This window comes from Acartia tonsa, chromosome 9 (genome assembly GCF_053477335.1).
Source record: "Acartia tonsa isolate MP-2025a chromosome 9, ASM5347733v1, whole genome shotgun sequence".
NCBI lineage: Eukaryota > Metazoa > Arthropoda > Copepoda > Calanoida > Acartiidae > Acartia > Acartia tonsa.
This window is the reverse complement of record NC_137268.1, coordinates 26815862-26833936: the sequence shown is the minus strand read 5'-3', so window position 1 is coordinate 26833936 and position 18075 is coordinate 26815862. Positions and strand designations below refer to the sequence as shown.

Below are 18075 nucleotides of genomic sequence, written 5' to 3'. Positions count from 1 at the left end.
ATTTTATGATAATTATTGATTAAAATCGACGAATCAAATAATACCAATCAAATCTTTTTTGGAAAAAAATGCAACGCCCAAAATATGGTCATTTTATAGTGTCCAAAACAAGAACAATTACGTTCTAGTCTATGGTAGCGTTTTTATAATAAGAAGGTCCTATAGGTTTGTTTTGCGCCAGGGCATCCTCCCAACCACCTTCACCTCAATTTTTATAATCAATGTCGCTCTTCTGACAAAACAGCTGTAGGTAAAACTTTAGTAACTGACGTGGTTTGGGGCGAGATCAAACTCATTATTATTGATTAGTGAATCGTTTAAGATATCGTTGGTTTATCGGGTAGTTTTTTCGACTAACCATGCAGGACCTATACACGTGTGGTGCTATAACCCTATGGGGCTTCTTTGAACTCAATACAACCTAACCTAAAGTATAAATGACCCCCCTTCTCCCCTTATTTAATTTTTTTTCCAAAGTAGGAGGTAAGAGGTTCAAGGCATTTTTGAGCGAATTTTTCAAGATATCTTTTTAGCAGATCTAAAGTAACAATGTAATGCTTACCGGGAGGGGGTAGTCGTTGGGTATGAGTAGGATGTGTAGAACAGTGGTAGCGGGCAGGTATCCAGCTAGCAGGCAGCTGGCATTTGGCAGCACCATCTGAAATATTACAGCATAACGTTAGATTTATACAAGAATACAGGAATCTTAAGGGATAAGACTATTGACGATAATTTAACATTCTACATCCCAAATGATAAAATTACAGGGATCTAAAGGGATAAGACAATGGCCTATAAATTGAAGTACATCCCTGATGATGAAACACAAAATTATCCCTTCTGTAGATTAGAATTAGTGGTTGAAACGTTTGAACACTTAACTTAATAAATCAACCAATCAAATTTTAGTCCCCAAAGTTGTTAAGCCAACGAATAAGAAAACGTTATTACAAAACTTTGGGGACTAGTGTAAAATTACCACTAACATACATTTAAATTATTAGTTAATTTGGTCACAAACCAATCAATATTTTTGAGGTCCCCAAAGTGATTGAGACGACGAAAAAGGTGCTTTTAACACTATGGGTACCAGTCAAGTACTTTATCAAATCTTGACAAGTTGTCTCAAACTACAATGTCCAAACCTTTTAACCATTTATTTTATTTACGGAAGGAGAAACCTTTTTTTTTCATCATGTCAACAAATTTAACTTTGGGTACCAGGATAATTTGCAGTCCAATTACCCCTCCCTCTGTTAAGCAAAGTTCAAGGTAAAATGACTAATTAGATGTTTATTTGAGTCAGCTAAAGTATAAAGACAGCAAATTATTGGTTCAAAAAGTAAATAAATCATAAATAAATCATTGTATGTCATGGGGGTGTGTTATTTTTACATCCTCCTTTATTTCTTTTTACAAAAGGAGGTGTCAACACCTTCCTGCACTGTCCTATTTATAGAATTTTTAATAAAAATATTTCTATATTTTTTCGTGTAAGGGACAAAACACCCTAATTTAAGCTAAACAAAATTTAGCAAAATGAACAATTTATTAAAAATTTCGAAATATCTAAGGGATGCGTCAATTGAAGATTATTTTATACATACTCAAACACTAAGGATATCCGAATGACAGTGTTATGTTTTGCTATGTTCTGTAAAAATTTACGCGCAGAATAGTTATTTCTCGTATCGTATTATAAACGGCTTTCCGCGGATATAGAATGTACAATTATAAGATTAAAACTAGTTTTTTTAGCCCCGAGGTGCCGGAGGCACCGGCTAAAAAACTGGTTTTAATCTTATGATTGTACATTTTTATATTCGTAGAAAGCTGGATATAATACGATGCTAGACATAGTTTTTTCGTATGGATGAGAACCGGTTCCTATCCACCGGATTCGAATGAATACGAGAAATAGTTTTCCAGTATGGCTTCGAAACCGATTGATATCCGCTGGATAAGAACCAGTTCTTAGCCACACTGAAAAACCATGTAAAGCATCATAATACAGATAATTTCTCAAGAATATTACAATTAAAATACTAAATTAAAACCGGTTTTGTTAGCCCAGACTTACGACCCCTCGGGGTAAAATTTTTTTTAACTAATATCTGCGGAAAGCTGTCTATAAAACGATGCTATAAATAACACAGTTTTAGAATAACTTCGCTTCTGTAAAAATTATTTAATTTTTCATTAAAGGATATTATGTTAAAATTACATTTTTAAGTTAATAGATTTTTTTATTAATTAGGTAGGGTTAAAAGTCAATTATTAAAACATGAAAACTTTAAGAGATAAGACAATGGACAAAAATTTACAGAATAAAATGTCCCATTAAGAAGAACAAAATTATTGGTGGACAAGTTTGGACACTTCTTGTTTGTATCACTTAATCAAAGTTCCCAAAGGTTTTGAGCCAACGACTACGAGATAGGGTTTATAAATCTTTGTTGTTTAGTGCAATTTTCAGTCCATTGTCCTTTTCTGCCTTTCTTTTGGTGACCGACAGACAGGCATACGGACAAATCCAAACTGCAGAGTAGATACTTCGCTATTAATAATGAAAGTTCAGAGTGCGAGGGTACTGGTACTCAAAGTCTTAGAAGTATAAAAAAAAATTGGACTGGTACCCAAAGTTTTAATTTTTAATGGGTTGTACAAACTTTATTTCGAACAATAATTATAATCTACAGAAGTGGTAATTTGTTTATCATAACTGTACATGAAAATCAATTTTCTTCATTTATTATCTCCTAAGAAAAAATAGTTAAAATAACTCCTTTTGTTAAAGGATTTGGTATCTAATTTGAAATTTTAATTTTGAATAGAAATTTTTAAAATTTTCTTTAACAAAAGAAATTCGCTGTTTGATTGTATGTCTGTCATAAATTATCTCTGTGTATAGGCAAAATGGAGTCATGGGGGGGGGGGGTGAAATACCCCCTTACGCACGCCTATCAAGATAAAAAATGTTGGTGAACCGCCCCATTATGTAAATCGAAGCAACACATAAAGCAATTTTATATGCTAAACACACACACACACACAAACTAGGGGTCTTAAGGGATAAGACAATGGACTATAAATTGTTGTACGTTCCCATATGATATAAAACAGAATTACCCCTTCTTTAGATTAATATCAATGATCAAAAATATTTGACACTGCTAGTTGAATAAAGTTTTTAAGCAAGCCAACGAAATAGAGAACATTTAAATAAAACTTTGGGTACCAGTGTAATTTTCAGTCCAATGTTCCCTTCCTCCCTGAACACAAACACATAATTCTATACAATTTTTTAGAATATACACTGGATAGGGAATAACATTACAAAATTAAAAATTTACAAGGATGGATGGAAAGATTGGGTTGCACAAAATAGCAGTGTTAAAATTTTCCCACCATTTATTTCAATCAACAAAACGTGTAATTTTGTTTTACAAAATTGAGAATGTTCTTAAATTTTACGTTCATTTTGATCCCTACATAAAATTTTAAGTAAGATCCCCCACTCTTATTTTGAAACAGGTAGTTTTTGTTCATTTTTTACAAATGTACCTCATTTAACATGATCCAAGGCTTAACCTCAACCTTATTTTGATTTATTTAGAAATAAGTGGATGAGTGTGCCGTTAGATTTAATAGATTCATGTCCCCAACCCTGAAAAAGGTATGATGATATTCAGTCGGAACAATGAATATTTGGGTTTAGATCGTGACGTATATCAATATGGAGAACAGTTTTATAAAATATCTTACTAGTGGACCGACAATTATCCCTCCCATAAAGGAATATCACATTGGGATGTAAATTGTACTGGTACCCAAAGTTTTATAATAACGTTCTCTAATTTGTTGACTAAAAAAAATCAAACGTTGGTTGCTTTTATTAAAAGATATGGTTGGTTGTTTCATACTAGCAGTATTCAACGTTTTCAAACAATAATTAGAAACTAAAGAAGTGATTAATTTTGTTTATCATCATTGGTGAAGTTTATCCAATGTATAACCCTTAAGATCCCTGCCCTTCCTCCATTTTTCAATAATGAACATTTTAATACCTAACCTAAAAGAAAAATATGGTTCACAATAGTTATTTCTCGCATCGTATTATAAACGGCTTTCCGCGGATATAGAATGTACAATTATAAGATTAAAACCAGTTTTTTAGCCCCGTGGTGCCGAAGGCACGGGCTATCCACCGGATTCGAATGAATACGAGAAAAGAATTTAAAAGTGGATTGTTTAGGGGTTGTAAATAGTCAATGGCGCGTTTAAAGGTAAACTGCGGAATATTTTATAGTAGGGAAGTAAACAATTTAAACAGCGCATCTGATATATAAGTCTCTAGTGTTCTTAGGTACGTATTTTCAACAGTAAAATTATCAGAGATAGCACATATTGTTTTCTTTATATTAGTGTACAATAGATGATTCTCAGAGCTATTACGGGATAAGACAATGGACGATAAATTGATAAATTTCCCAGTGATTATAAACAAAATCACACCTTCTGTAGTTTTAAATCATTGATGGAAAAGATTTGACTCAAATGTAATCAACCAGTAGAAATTCAATAAAAGTGCCAAAAGTTTATGAGCCAAAGAATAAAATACACGGTTATAAAACTTTGGTTACCTGTGAAATTTATATTCCAATGTCCCTTCCTTCCCTTTATATTTCGTAAATAAACATCCTTTTAAATACATTTTATTTAAAAATTGACTATAGCTTATGGGATATGGTTTTACTTGTTTTGTTCAAAACATAAGGATCTTAATGTATATGACAATGGAACATAAACTTCTGTATATTCAAAATTATAATGAACATAATTACCCCTTCTCTAGATTAAATTCAAAACTGCTAGTTTATACCGACCAATCAAGATTTTTAAAAATGTCCCTAAGGTTTAAACAATTTGAAAAAGGTCTTGTTATTAAAACTTTAAGTATCAGTCCGATGTCTTTTCCCTCCCTGTTGAAACTATAAGATCATTTCAAACAAATGTAAACTGAATAATTTGTACAAATTGCAATAATTATAAAAAAAACATGGAGGGAGGGGACATTTGACTGTAAATTATACTTGGCCCCAAAGTTTTGTATTGTTATCTTTAAACTTAGGGGACATTTATTATCTATTTCTTGATTGATTGGTACGAGCTAACAGTACCTAATTTTATTTTGCAAAAATAATAATTTTGCTTATAATATAGATAATTTATCGCACATTGTCTTATTTCTTAAGATCCCTGGTCAGTTTGTCAGTCAGTCATGCGTCCACTGTGAAGTGGTAACGCTTTTGCCCATTTTCATTAAAACTTATTAAAACAAGGGAAAGGAAAAAGTAAATAAGCGGCGAAAAAAAGGGAACAATAATCCTGCGTGTAATTAGTGTATTGTTACTTCATGGCAAAGCTTTTTAGCTTTATTAGCTTGTTAATAGGGTGATATCCTCCATTTTGTAAAAGTAAAAATTTTCTTTTAATAGCTAGTGAACATTGGAATAAAAGAAAGGGCTGTAAATTCAATAAAATAACCGTCATTATCGTTCAAGGAGTAAGGGAACATAAGACTATCAATTGCACTTGTAACTAAATCTTTTAAAACCGCGTTATCCTATATGTTGCCTTAAAGCGATTGAATTTTGATTGGTTGGTTCCAAACTGTTGGTGTCTAAACTTCCTAACAAATAAGTTAACAGATTATTTTTTTATTTAAATTGTGGATATATATCAATTTATTATCTATTGTGCTATCCCTTCAAATCTCTGGCTTCATTGACTGACTAAAACTAAACCAAATTTTCTCCCATTTATCTTCCCCCATTTTCCTGTAAATGAACTCCTAGACGGGAAAATTTGCCCACTGGCAAAATTTCCCTTAAAAGGGCGGGAAATTTTTTCAAGGGTAAATTTGGGCCGCATCTTTGGGTGCGGTAAAAAAGCTAGGGATTAATTTTCTGAAATATAAAATAAGAACAAAAATTCTGTTCATAATTTATAATTATTGAATCTAATAATTTAAGCAGTGGAGGAGGGGACATTATTGGACTGTAACTTATACTGGTACCCAAAATTTTAAAAGTATGTTTTTTATTCCCTGGCTCAAAAACTTTGAAGAGTAATATTAAATCGTAATTGGGTTGTACAAAGTAACAGTGACCAAACTTTTTAAAAAGGAGTACTGTTATGTGTGTTTGTTTTAGGTTAGGTCAGTTTTGGTTAGGTACAGTGTAGCCCCGCAGGGTTGGGGTACCTCAGATAGTTGGGTCAGGGTTGGTCATACAGAAAAATATCTACCCTCCTTATTTAAAGTTTGAAAAAATATAAGTAAGGGGAGCGTCTGAGCCCTATTAATACTTTAAGGGAAAACATAAGAAAATCGCTAAAAATCTTTGAGAATCCATCCAATAAATGTATAAGTATAAATATATAATCCAGATAACTACCTTCCCCAAGTTTCAGAGACCCTTTTGCGTCTGCTAGAAAATAGCTTTTTGTTCGTTTTAGGGGCTCAGCTGTGTTTATATTACCGACGCTATTAGCTGATTTTTAAGACCCAATACAATATCGGGACAGGGTCATTGCATCCACTATTCTTTAACTTTAATAACCATCCATGTTGCATCTGTATTGTCTAATGTGGTGAATAAAATTGGGTTTAGAGGTGTTATAACAGGTGTTCTCATGTAATTGCTAAAAATATTCATGATTCAAAAAGAGCTAATCTTCATTATTAGAACTGAGTAATACAGTTATTTGAATAATTATTGACCGGCTAATAAACTATTAAAATATCAAACATTATATTACTTTAACTAATTACTAGCGGCTTCGCCCCTAGCCTCTAGGGGCTTTGCCCCAAGAGGTTTTTTTTTTTTGGGGGGGGGGGGGAAGTCGACCCAACTATTTTAATTTTAGTTTTAAAAAGAAAAAAAAATTTGAGGGGGGGGGGTATTTTTAATTTTTTGGGGGGGTTCGGGGTGTCCCACCCCCCAAGAAAATAGTTATAAACCTTCCCGGGACCTATGAGAAGCTACCCTGTAAAGGAGAACCCGATCGGTTCAGCGGTTAGCGAGATCCTTCGCTACAAACAAACAGACACACAGACAAACAGACAGACACCGTTCTACTTTGTATTATAGATATCTATCTAACTATATATCTATCTACATATATATTTATCTATCTTATCATATAAATATATAAATGCATCTATTGATATATATTTAGGGGGCTGGTAACACCCCTCAAAAAATATAATTACCCACTGTTAAAAGTTTAACAAAAAGTTGAAGGTGCCATATTAACAAAAAAAAAGACTAATTTTTTATCCCCAAATGTTTATTTTATGGGATATTTTTACCATTTTCTTTTGCTTAATGATAGAAACGTCCAATGGCTTTGAGCAAGGACATAATAAATGGAAAAAGGTATACAGATTTTTAGCTATTTTAATTATATAATGTTTGAGTGTTTTTATTTTTCTACTTCTAATTTAATCTCCTGATATAATGAAGTGTTCATAGCTGACTTCTTATCGACATTACGTTGAAAGAGCTAATTTATAATTTATAATTATTAGTTTATTTTTTTAAGCTAAGATTGAAACATTGGTTTAACCTATTCTATGTCTTATGTCGATATTTCAATCAAATTTAAGTATCATAGCTAAAAGCCTTTTATATAAGTAACAGGATGTATATCTGTCTGGCTTCCGAAAGATCTGACCACTGAACCAACAAGTTCCTGCTTTAAAGTAAAACTAGGCCCAAAGAAGGTTTATAAACATTTATTGGGAAGGATACCGTCACTCTCCCAAGATAAACAATTAATGGAAAAATACTCCCCCCCCCTAATTTTCTATTCTTTTAAAAATTATAATGTAAAGTTGAGGATCGACTCCTCCTCCCCCCTTCCCTCAAGAGCCCTCTAGGGCCGTAACCGCTAGTATTATAAAACATAAAGAAGAGTATTTAAATGACTTCATATCGTTCTCCCCTTTCTACTCTTCAATATAAGTAGTGTTTTCTTTTCAAGGCCGAAAAATAACTAGTGCCCCCCCCCCCCACAGTATGAGCAATTATTTATTTTAAAAAAACATGTTTGATCCCCTGCGAGCGGTGAAACTATTTCTAGACTAAATTATCCCATCTGTAAATTATAATTGGTTGTGGAAAAGTTTGGACACTGCTATTTAACAATTAGGACCAATCAAGATTTAATTATTGTCCCCAAAGTAAGAAAACGAATAGGTGAACGTGTTTATTCTTTACAGGTTAAAGTCATCTCCCTTTCTGAGTTTTTCTAAATTGAAGGAAAATAGTCTAAAACTAACTTAAGACATTTAAAAGCTTCCAAAATAGCTAGGTACAACAAATTCGGACTAGCAATTTCCAAGAACTTTAGCTTCGGACAAAAATTCTTACACTTTTTGTTACAGGCTTTACGTACAGTAATTGGTATCAGTAAAGAAAAAAACATAAACTCTAAAATTCGTTTTCTCGATTTTAAAGCACAATAATGTACAAGCACCCTTAACGTGTTATACGCTGACGGTATAAAAATGGTGTCAAAATTAAGGTGGAACCATTAAATCGGCAAGGCTACTCTGCAATTTAAAATGTTCATTGGTCCGTCTGTCTTTCTAGGGAAAACTTTACCAAGGATGAGCGAAGTTCTTTTTTCTAACCATCCTTGGGTTTTAGGTTAGGCAACATGCAAAAAAAAACACCAAATTTTTAATTGCACGACGTTTGTCTGGAAACCATTACTGTGCATGTTAATAAACTGCGACTGTTTATTGGTCAAGACATTTCCTCTACTATTACAGTAATGCGCCAGACATAGCAGCAGTAGTTACCTAATTCAACATATCTAGTATGACATGGAGTGGTTTAAACTCAAACCCGACACCTTCCTTATTCAATAGGCATCACCTTTGAGCGTCGCTACTTTCGGATGTTGTCATCCTTATTTTGTAACCTTTCTTTTTATAGGCATACAAATCATTAATAAAGCTCACACACATATTCAACAAGTACGGGTTTGTTATAAAATGCATAATTATACAATGTGCAACAATTTGCTTCCCTTAATCTGAAAGTCTGTAATGATTTTTTATCCAAACTTTTTCGCATATCTACTAAATAATTAGAGTAAGTCTAGATATCTATAGGGATAAGACAATAGACATCATAATGATGGCCGATTCTCAAAACACATTAAGGTATCGAGCTTTAGTGGCTGATGGATATACAGATAAAGGGACATACGGACATGCCCCAATAACAGAGTAGCTGTGCTACCAAATAAAAATGTTCAATGATAATATTTTACAAATAATAAATTATCATTCTTCTTCCGAGTTTAATCTGTTTATAAAAGTAACAGGATGTCTAGTTATCTGTGTGGAACCGATAACCCGATATCATGCATAGACGTCCAAAGGGGGGGGGTAAAGGGGTGATTACCCCCCCCCCAAATGAATTTAGGGGTGCCAAAATTTTGGATTTTCAATTTTAACCCCCCCCCCTCCCCAAATAAAAAAAATGCGTCTATGAAATAAAGATTAACCCCCCTCCCAAATAAAAAAGCTTGGACGCCCCTGCCGATATGGCTCTCCTTTACATTGAAGCTTCTCATAGCTACAGGGAAAGTTATTATCTACTTTGAGATTGGGTATCTCCACCTCCCCAAGATAAATCACCCCTAGAAATAAAAAAAATATTATTTTAGAAAATAAGGATGTAGACATCCATAAAGTAAAGCCCAATAAATCAGACAAACGAACAGTAACAAATAAGGAGTAATTAGGGCTTATTTAGGGGATGTTAAATGTAATAATACACACAAACAACATATGATAAAGAAGGATTATAATCGCCAAATATCTGTCTATGTTTCTGCATTTAATTTGATTTTTTTTATTGGCTTAATTCCCTCGTGGGAAAAAATAGTTTTTTTAACAAGCTGAACGTCTTATTCTCTTCCGTTTAGAGAAGCGTAGCTATTCTATTCTATAATAGTTCGTCCTTAGATCATACTGTCACGGAGAGAGAGAGAGAGAGAGAGGAGGTAACATTATTGGACTGTAAATTATACTGGTTATAAAAATGTTATAAACACATTCTCTAATTCGTTGGCTTTCGGGATCTTTTATATATTTGTAACTAGCAGTATCAAAGCTTTTCTACAAATAATTTTAATTCAAAAAGAATTGATTTTCTTTATTATCATATGGAATACTAGCGGCTTCGCCCCTAGCCTCTAGGGGCTCTGCCCCAAGAGGTTTTAAAAAAAAAATTTTGGGAGGGGGGATTTTTTTTTTGGGGGGGGGGGGGTAGTCGACCCCACTATTTTAATTTTAGTTTTAAGAAGAAAAAAATTTTACTTTTTTTTTGGGGGGGGGGGGCGTATTTTTAATTTTTGGAAGGGTTGGGGGTGTTCCACCCCCCCAAAAAAAAGTTATAAACCTTCCCGGGACCTATGAGAAGCTACCCTGTAAAGGAGAACCCGATCGGTTCAGCGGTTAGCGAGATCCTTTGCTACAAACAGACAGACACACAGACATTGTTCTGCTTTGTATTATAGATACTGTACATCTATTTATCGTTCTGTGTCTTATCACTAAAGATTCCTGTCTTTCAGTGGCTGTTTTGAATCTAAATATCACTTCTGTAGATAAAAGATAGTTATGCATGTTGTCATCCTTGTTTATTATTTTAAAATCAGGAGTTAAATAAAGATTACTTAAAATCCTACTCTCATACTAGGAAGTAGGAACACCAGTAAGGCTTTCCTATAAAGCTATAAGCCGTTATTTAGATCTCAATAAACAGGTTTCTAAAGTGCTGTTATTGTACTGATATAACTCATTAAAATCATAGCGTTAATTATAATGCTTTATTTCTAGGATCTTAAGGGATAAGACAATGGACTATTGATTGATGTTTAACCAAATTGCAATTAAGATTTAATAGAAGTACCCAAAGTTTTCATTGCAAAGAATCAGTTCCTTATCATCTCTATACTATTTAAATATAAACAAGGATTACAACATCCATAAAGTCGAAGCTAAGTAATGATTATTAAGCGATAAGGTTTATAACGGATGTACAGACCTAATTTGTACGATTACAGAAATTCTAGGATTTATATTGTTACAGGAATCCTCGTTCAAGGTTTAAAATCGATAGGACACTTCTTACACTTCATTGCCAAATCTTTATTTTATTTTTAGACAATTATAATTATGTCCATAAGTAGCGCTAAAAATAATACTAGCTAAGAATATTAGAATAAAACCAAAGAAAAATATTAGTTTAAAATCATTCTTTTTTATAAAGTAGTACGTAGTAAGATCTAGGAAAACGTTTCCTGTACTTTAGTTAAACGCCTTTGGAAGACCATGAGGTGCCTTTCGATTATGTGACGTAAAAAAACTACGTAAGAAATACTGACTTAATGGAATAAGAGTAGCTGTGCTCTTCAAAAAACATTAAATGTTTAATCAAAATTTGTTTGTCATAAAAAATGATTATTCTGTTCCTTCCGTTTACATTTAGTTGTTTGTTCATGAATTTAAGGGTATCACAATGCACATAAATTAATTTTTATTCGTTAGATTTTTTTAGATGTAAGTTGGGGGAGAAAAGATTGTAGCTTATTTTAATCTGTCTTTCCGTCTTATCCTATTTGTTTGACTGTTTATCACTCTGTTTGTCTATCTGTTTGTTTGTTTGTCTATTTGTCTGTCTATTTGTTTGTCAATTTGTCTGTCTGTTTGTCTGTCTGTTTGTCTGTCTGTTTGTCTGTCTGTTTGTCTGTCTATTTGTCTGTCTGTTTGTCTGTCTGTTTGTCTGTCTGTTTGTCTGTCTGTTTGTCTGTCTGTTTGTCTGTCTGTTTGTCTGTCTGTTTGTCTGTCTGTTTGTCTGTCTTATCCTCTGTCCATTTTTCTATTTATCCATCCATCTATGTATCCATTATTTTTGTATTATTGCCTCCAGCCCCCCAAAATGTTTATTATGGAAGGGGGGAGGACACACCCCACCCATCTATACAGAATATTGTATAATAATAGGTTTGAAATCATAAATAAGTAGGAAAAGGGCGTTTCTATTTAATCCTACAAAGTCATTTTTAGGGGCCTGATTTCTTAAGTATATAGATTTTGGTAATATTAAATATTTATGCCAGTTTAGTTTAGGCATCAGTCACGTCATAACTAAAGACGTTAAATTAGGGATAAGACAATTGGCAATGGACTGCAAGTTAAATTGGTAACCAAAGCTTTATTAATGCGGTTCTGATTCGTTGGCTCAAAGCTTTAATTGAAGACTAATTGGTTAGTTCTGATCTTTTAGTTTACAAACTTTCATTACATATGTATAAGGGGTAATTTTGGTTGTCGTCATTTAGAAAGTTTATATTAATAAATCCTCCAGGCGTCTTATACTTCAAAATCCCTGATAGAGGCCTAAACAACGAACGGCCCAATGAATCTACCAAATGATTATTTTGAACATTATTAAGACAGATATCTATGGGTAAATTCCCCTTAAACAGAAAATGGACCAAATTCCACCCCTTCCTCCACCACTCAATTTTTTTAAACGTTGAAATAATTTGTTGTTTCACTATGAGAACTCTAATCCTACGGGACACTATTAACCCAACTTAACCTTACCCAACATAAAATAAGCTTTACGAATATTCGGTTAAGTTACAATTAATGATCGAAATTTAAAACATTCATTTTATTTTGTATTTTGGGAAAAACTCCCCCCAATTTATTTATATTATTGTTGAAGGCAAAACAGTCTTTGTATTGTTTCATCTTTATGGAGTTAGTGAACATAAGACAAATAATACTAGTATTTTAAGTTCTCTCACGTTTTCTCAATCGTTGTCTTGATAATTTAAGATACTTTTATAAAATCTTGATTAAGTTGAGCAAGCTAGCAATGTCCAAATTTTTCTACTAATAATTTTAGTTTTTAAATGGGCTAATTGTGTACATATATCATAATTGTAGGGTGTACATCAATTTATCGTCCCTTGTCTTATCCCTGCATATCCCTGGAGGAAGGCGCGTGTGTAAAGTAAACGGACTTTCATCCTGTAAGCACAGGGAAACAGGTATACGGCAATGGACCAGAAAAATATACAGGAAACTCAAGGGATATGATAATGGGCCATAAAACATAATGACAATGAACAAAAATAACCACTTTTGTAGATTTTAAGTCTTAGATTACTTTTTGCCACTCAGCTAAATTAACCAATCAATTAATATCTTAAAGAAAGTTCCCAAAGTTTTTAAAGTTCAACGAATGTGAAAACGTGATGTAAAACTTTAGGTACTAGCGTAATTAACAGCCCACTGTACCCAACCTCCCTGATCAATCTATCTTTCAACGTTTTCTTTAAAATTGATACCCTGTCTTTTAAATAATAAGGGGAAGGGATGGATCTTTTTTACTTTATTTTTTTTTGTTTTCATTATCTTTATCCCTGAAAAAATAAAATTGTTGTCACCCTTACTTCCTTCCCGGGCCGTTCACTGTCACTTTTTTAGTAGCAGAGCTCAGGGATCTTAAGGGATAAGCCAATGGCAGATAAATTAATGTACATCCCCAATGATGATACACAAAATTACCCTTATGTAGATTACAACTAGTGGTTCGAACACGTACTCAACTTAATCAACCCACCAATCAAAATTCACTAAAGGCCCAACAGTTACTAAAAAACAGCCCATTGTCACCTTTCCCTCTCAGAGCTACTCTATAATTCACTTTGTCTGTCCGTCAGACTATATGACTATATCATTATGGGGGAAAAGTGATTTTCGCCCATAAACAGATAAATAGATATTTTGTATAATAAAAAGCATACAACTAATTAGGTCTGTCAGTATGTCGGCCATTCTACAAAGTAAATAATTATTTATTTTATGATCATTTATTTTATTATCAAGTATCGCTCGAAACCGACTGCTATTTGTTGGATTAAAACCGCTTATGAGCCACACCAAAAAATCATGTATCTTATCAAATGAAGACAATTTTTCTCACACAATTAGTTAAAAATCATAGAATAAATACTAGTTTTAATTACAAAAAACCTTCGTCTAAAAGTCATAAATGTGTATTGCTGCATACTCGACCTAACAACCTTTTTTAACGTCTTTATTTCGTATATATTTATCCTAATTTATACCTTACCTTACCTCGTATGGGCGGAATTCTCCTTCGATTTTTAAGTGATCGCAGATTTATCCTTATTTATCCAATAATATCTAGAGATCTTAAGAGATAAGACAAAGGGTGATAAGTTGATGTGCACCCCCCCCCCCCATCAAATTTTTTATTCTGCTAGTTTCTAACAACTCAAATTATCAAGTTTCTAAACCAACAAATGAGAGATTGTGTTTAATAAAACGTTGAGCACCAGTATAATTTAGAATGCAATTTCACCTCCCTCCCTAAAATAACAACAATGTGTAATTAGTCATAAAAATGAGCACTTCATATGATTTATTATACGAAAAAACACCAGGAAGGGAGGGGTAATTAGACTGTAAATTATACTGGTACCCATACTTGTATAAACAAAACACATTCTGTCATTGAAAATTTTGAGGCCATTAAAAAATAAGTAAATTTTCTGCAAACTTATGTACTTTTTAGAAAATATGCTGCTACTTCGTCAGGCTAATAACATTCATAAAAAAAACTGTTAGTTTTGATTATTGGAAAAGTTTGAGGCAAAACATTTTTTTTCTTTTAGTGCATTATCCCTTTCTGTGATTAACAGGGATGGAGGGGAACTCTACTCCAAACAATTCAACACACATTTGCTGGCTTAACAACTTTTGGTACTATTATTAAATCCAAACTATTTACATATAATATTAATCTACAGAAGTAATAGCATTGTTATTGTTATCATTGTGATTTAAATTAATTTATCTTCCATTGTCTTATCCCTTTAGATCCCTGGTAGATAATGTTTTTAAAAGGGTAAAAGGTCGAATATATGAATAGAGACACTTTTAGAATTCATGAGGGTTTAAAGCATTTTTTAACACAAAATATTTAGGATGATTTTATATTTAAAGTGGCTTTAGTTCGTTTGGGTGTCTAATAAGATCCCGGAAATTCCTTGAAAGACAAATCTAGAACCTTGTTTTAGTCCTTCAGGTTCTAGGCCATTGCAGTTATCAAAAGAAGCCCCTAGAGGCTAAGGACAGAACCACTATTGAGTATTGACTTCAAAACAGTTGATGATTTAAAATTGTAGAGTAATAATTATAGTGACTTAAACAATACATAAAACGCTAGCTGATATCTGTGTAGTAATAGTTTCTTTAAAAACAATTAAATAGAATTAATAAACATTTACAATTTTATAGGCATTAATAATATGGTATTTAAACAGGGATTACAACATCCATAACAAGCGAATTTGTCCCAAGTTGCAGAGACATTTTTAGTCAGCTAGTAAATTGTTTGTTTTTTTGTTCGTCTGTAGGGTGTCATCTGTGTTTATATCTCCGTTTCTATTCGCTGATTTCAAAGACCCAATACAAAACTTGACAGGGTCCCTACCCTGAGATGAGAGAATCTTTTAGCTCATGCCCCCTATATTCTTTTACTTAAACCAACTAAAATATCAGGGATCTAAAGGGATAAGAAAATGGTCGATAAATCAATGTACATAACCAACGATGATACACAAAATTATTACTTCTGTAGATTAAAATAGGTGGTTGAAACGTTTGAATACTCAACTTAATGAATCAACCAATCAAATTCACTAAAGACTTAAAAGTTGTTAAGTCAACAAATAAGAAAACTTTAATGAAAAAAACTTTTGGGACTAGTGTGATAACAGCTCATTGTCCCCTCTCTGTTTGCTAAAATATACTTGTATTGAGCAAAGCTACTCTATAAATTAAATCTTACCTTCGTATCAATAATAGTTAGGCACAGAAAGGCGAGGGTCCATACTCCGTGGAATATCTGAAATAACAAAAGGTTAATTTTTAAAATATAATAAATTATAATCATCCTATAATCCTATTATTTTTTGTCTGTAGTCAAGGAACTAGCTAAACGCTTAACCGATATGGTTCTCCTTTACAAAGTAACTTCTCACAGGTCCATGGATGGTTTATAACTATTTTGAGGGAGGGTATAACCACCTTCCAAGAGGGCAGGGGTAAAACTTGTTTATGTCGACTATATAGCATTTAAAAAGTGTTATTAGCTGATATAATATCGACATATCGATATTTAAATGACATTATGACTTTATTCTTCTGTAGAAATTACTTTTTTAACAGAAAACATATGGGAAGATTTATTTATCTTTGATTGTCCTGTCCTTTTTCCCTTATTCATGATTTTGCGGAACTAAAATGACAATAGGACGAATAAAATTACAGGGATCTCAAGGGATAAGACAATTTATGATTCTTTAAACAATTTGGCATAATCTTAAAAGAATTGTAACTTTATAGTCTGGTTATCGCTTTATATAATTGTTAATATTCGTTTGTCCTATTGTCTGGGCATCGCTTCTATGGAGGTGATGTTGTTTGTTGTACAAAAAACAAAAAATCCAAAACTCCGAGATTTTATCTTGTATGAGAATAAGGGGAAAAGTGATATAAAAAAAAACAAGGTTAACAACATCCATTAGTAGCAAAGCACAACTATTTGTACTATGTTGTCCTAGGAATCCGTATTACAAAAATGAGATGAATAGATAATTACATATCACATAAAATATTGTGTCAAAAAAGTTAAATATCAACATATTATAAATGGACGTACGGAGGAGGACATAATATAAAAAATATATATATTTCAAATTTAGGGGGAGGAAGGTTGATTTCAGTGCTCGACAGGTTTTTTGAGAGAAAGGACTAGATTTTGAACTTTCTGTATTTTTTTTATTTTAATGACTGATCCTTATAGCCGAGAATTTGGTTAAAACACAATAGAACGGAAGATGATATTTTGTTGTTCCCTGTGCACAACTAAATCTCAGGAATGGCTGGGAATGGTAATCTGGTGTGATTATGTTCACATTTAATATCAATGGTATGTGTCGACGTAATTTAGTAAAAATAAAGGTTGATTTTTTCGATTATCCGTAAAATATTATTATTAATCTAACAATTAACGCAGTTCTAATAGTAATATGATGATAATCGGTTTGATAATATATTATCCTAGTATATAAAGTAGCAAGGTTTTTTTGTTTGTAAGTTAAAATCTGAGTTGTCCATTTTAGGAAATCTCAACATAGGTCCTGACTATTTTTAGGCTATTTAATTTTTAGATTTAGTTCTTGGGAGGGTTTAAGGCTATTTTTGTGGCCACTCCCTCCCACGAAGCCTCTAGATGATAAGGGTAGCATTGAATAACATAAAAGGATAAGACAATGGCCGATAAATGAGATTACATACCCAATGATGAAATACAAAATTACCCCTTCTGTAGATTGAAACGTTTGGACACATTATGAACCAACCAAAAAAAATAATAAAGTCCCCAAAGTAATTAAGCCAACGCAAAAGAATACTTTAGGGACTAGTGTAATAAACAGCTAAATGTCCCCTCGCTCCCTGATTAAATAAAGTTGTGATGGCTGACATAAAATCTACTTGCGCCTACATCCCTGACACGTGAACACAGCAACACACAAAATTTGTACATACAACAACAATTAAGCTTCCCTTTCCCTTTCTCAGGGATAAGGATATTGTAACGCAAGAAAAAAAAACAGTTGCCTCCAACTTTTAGAACATATGTGTTGTTATCAATAACGTCATGCTATTGTACAATTATATCATATTATATAAAATATAAAGGTTATTTTTTAATGGCTTAAGATTTCGATAACTACTAAACTGATTGAGTTCTCTCTTCAGGGAAGCTTTACATTGGTCCTGGGATTCTTTTTAACTATTTTATTTTTGGATTGAAGTCTTAGGCAAATTTTTTGCCCCCTCACTCCCCCTTTGAATACAGAGGTCCAGCCGCCAATATA

General features: G+C 32.7%; 1 protein-coding gene across 1 annotated transcript in view; it reads right to left on the bottom strand.

The window, feature by feature from the left end:
- The window catches only part of LOC145328644 (uncharacterized), a 146839-nt gene that overhangs the window by 44555 nt on the left and 84209 nt on the right, over window positions 1-18075 (bottom strand). Inside the window, exons 5-6 of the mRNA XM_080172410.1 lie at window positions 15981-16037; window positions 563-658 (exon numbers count right to left, since the gene is read on the bottom strand). Coding sequence (XP_080028536.1) covers window positions 563-658; window positions 15981-16037 — 153 coding nt within the window. The remainder of the gene's footprint in view (window positions 1-562; window positions 659-15980; window positions 16038-18075) is intronic.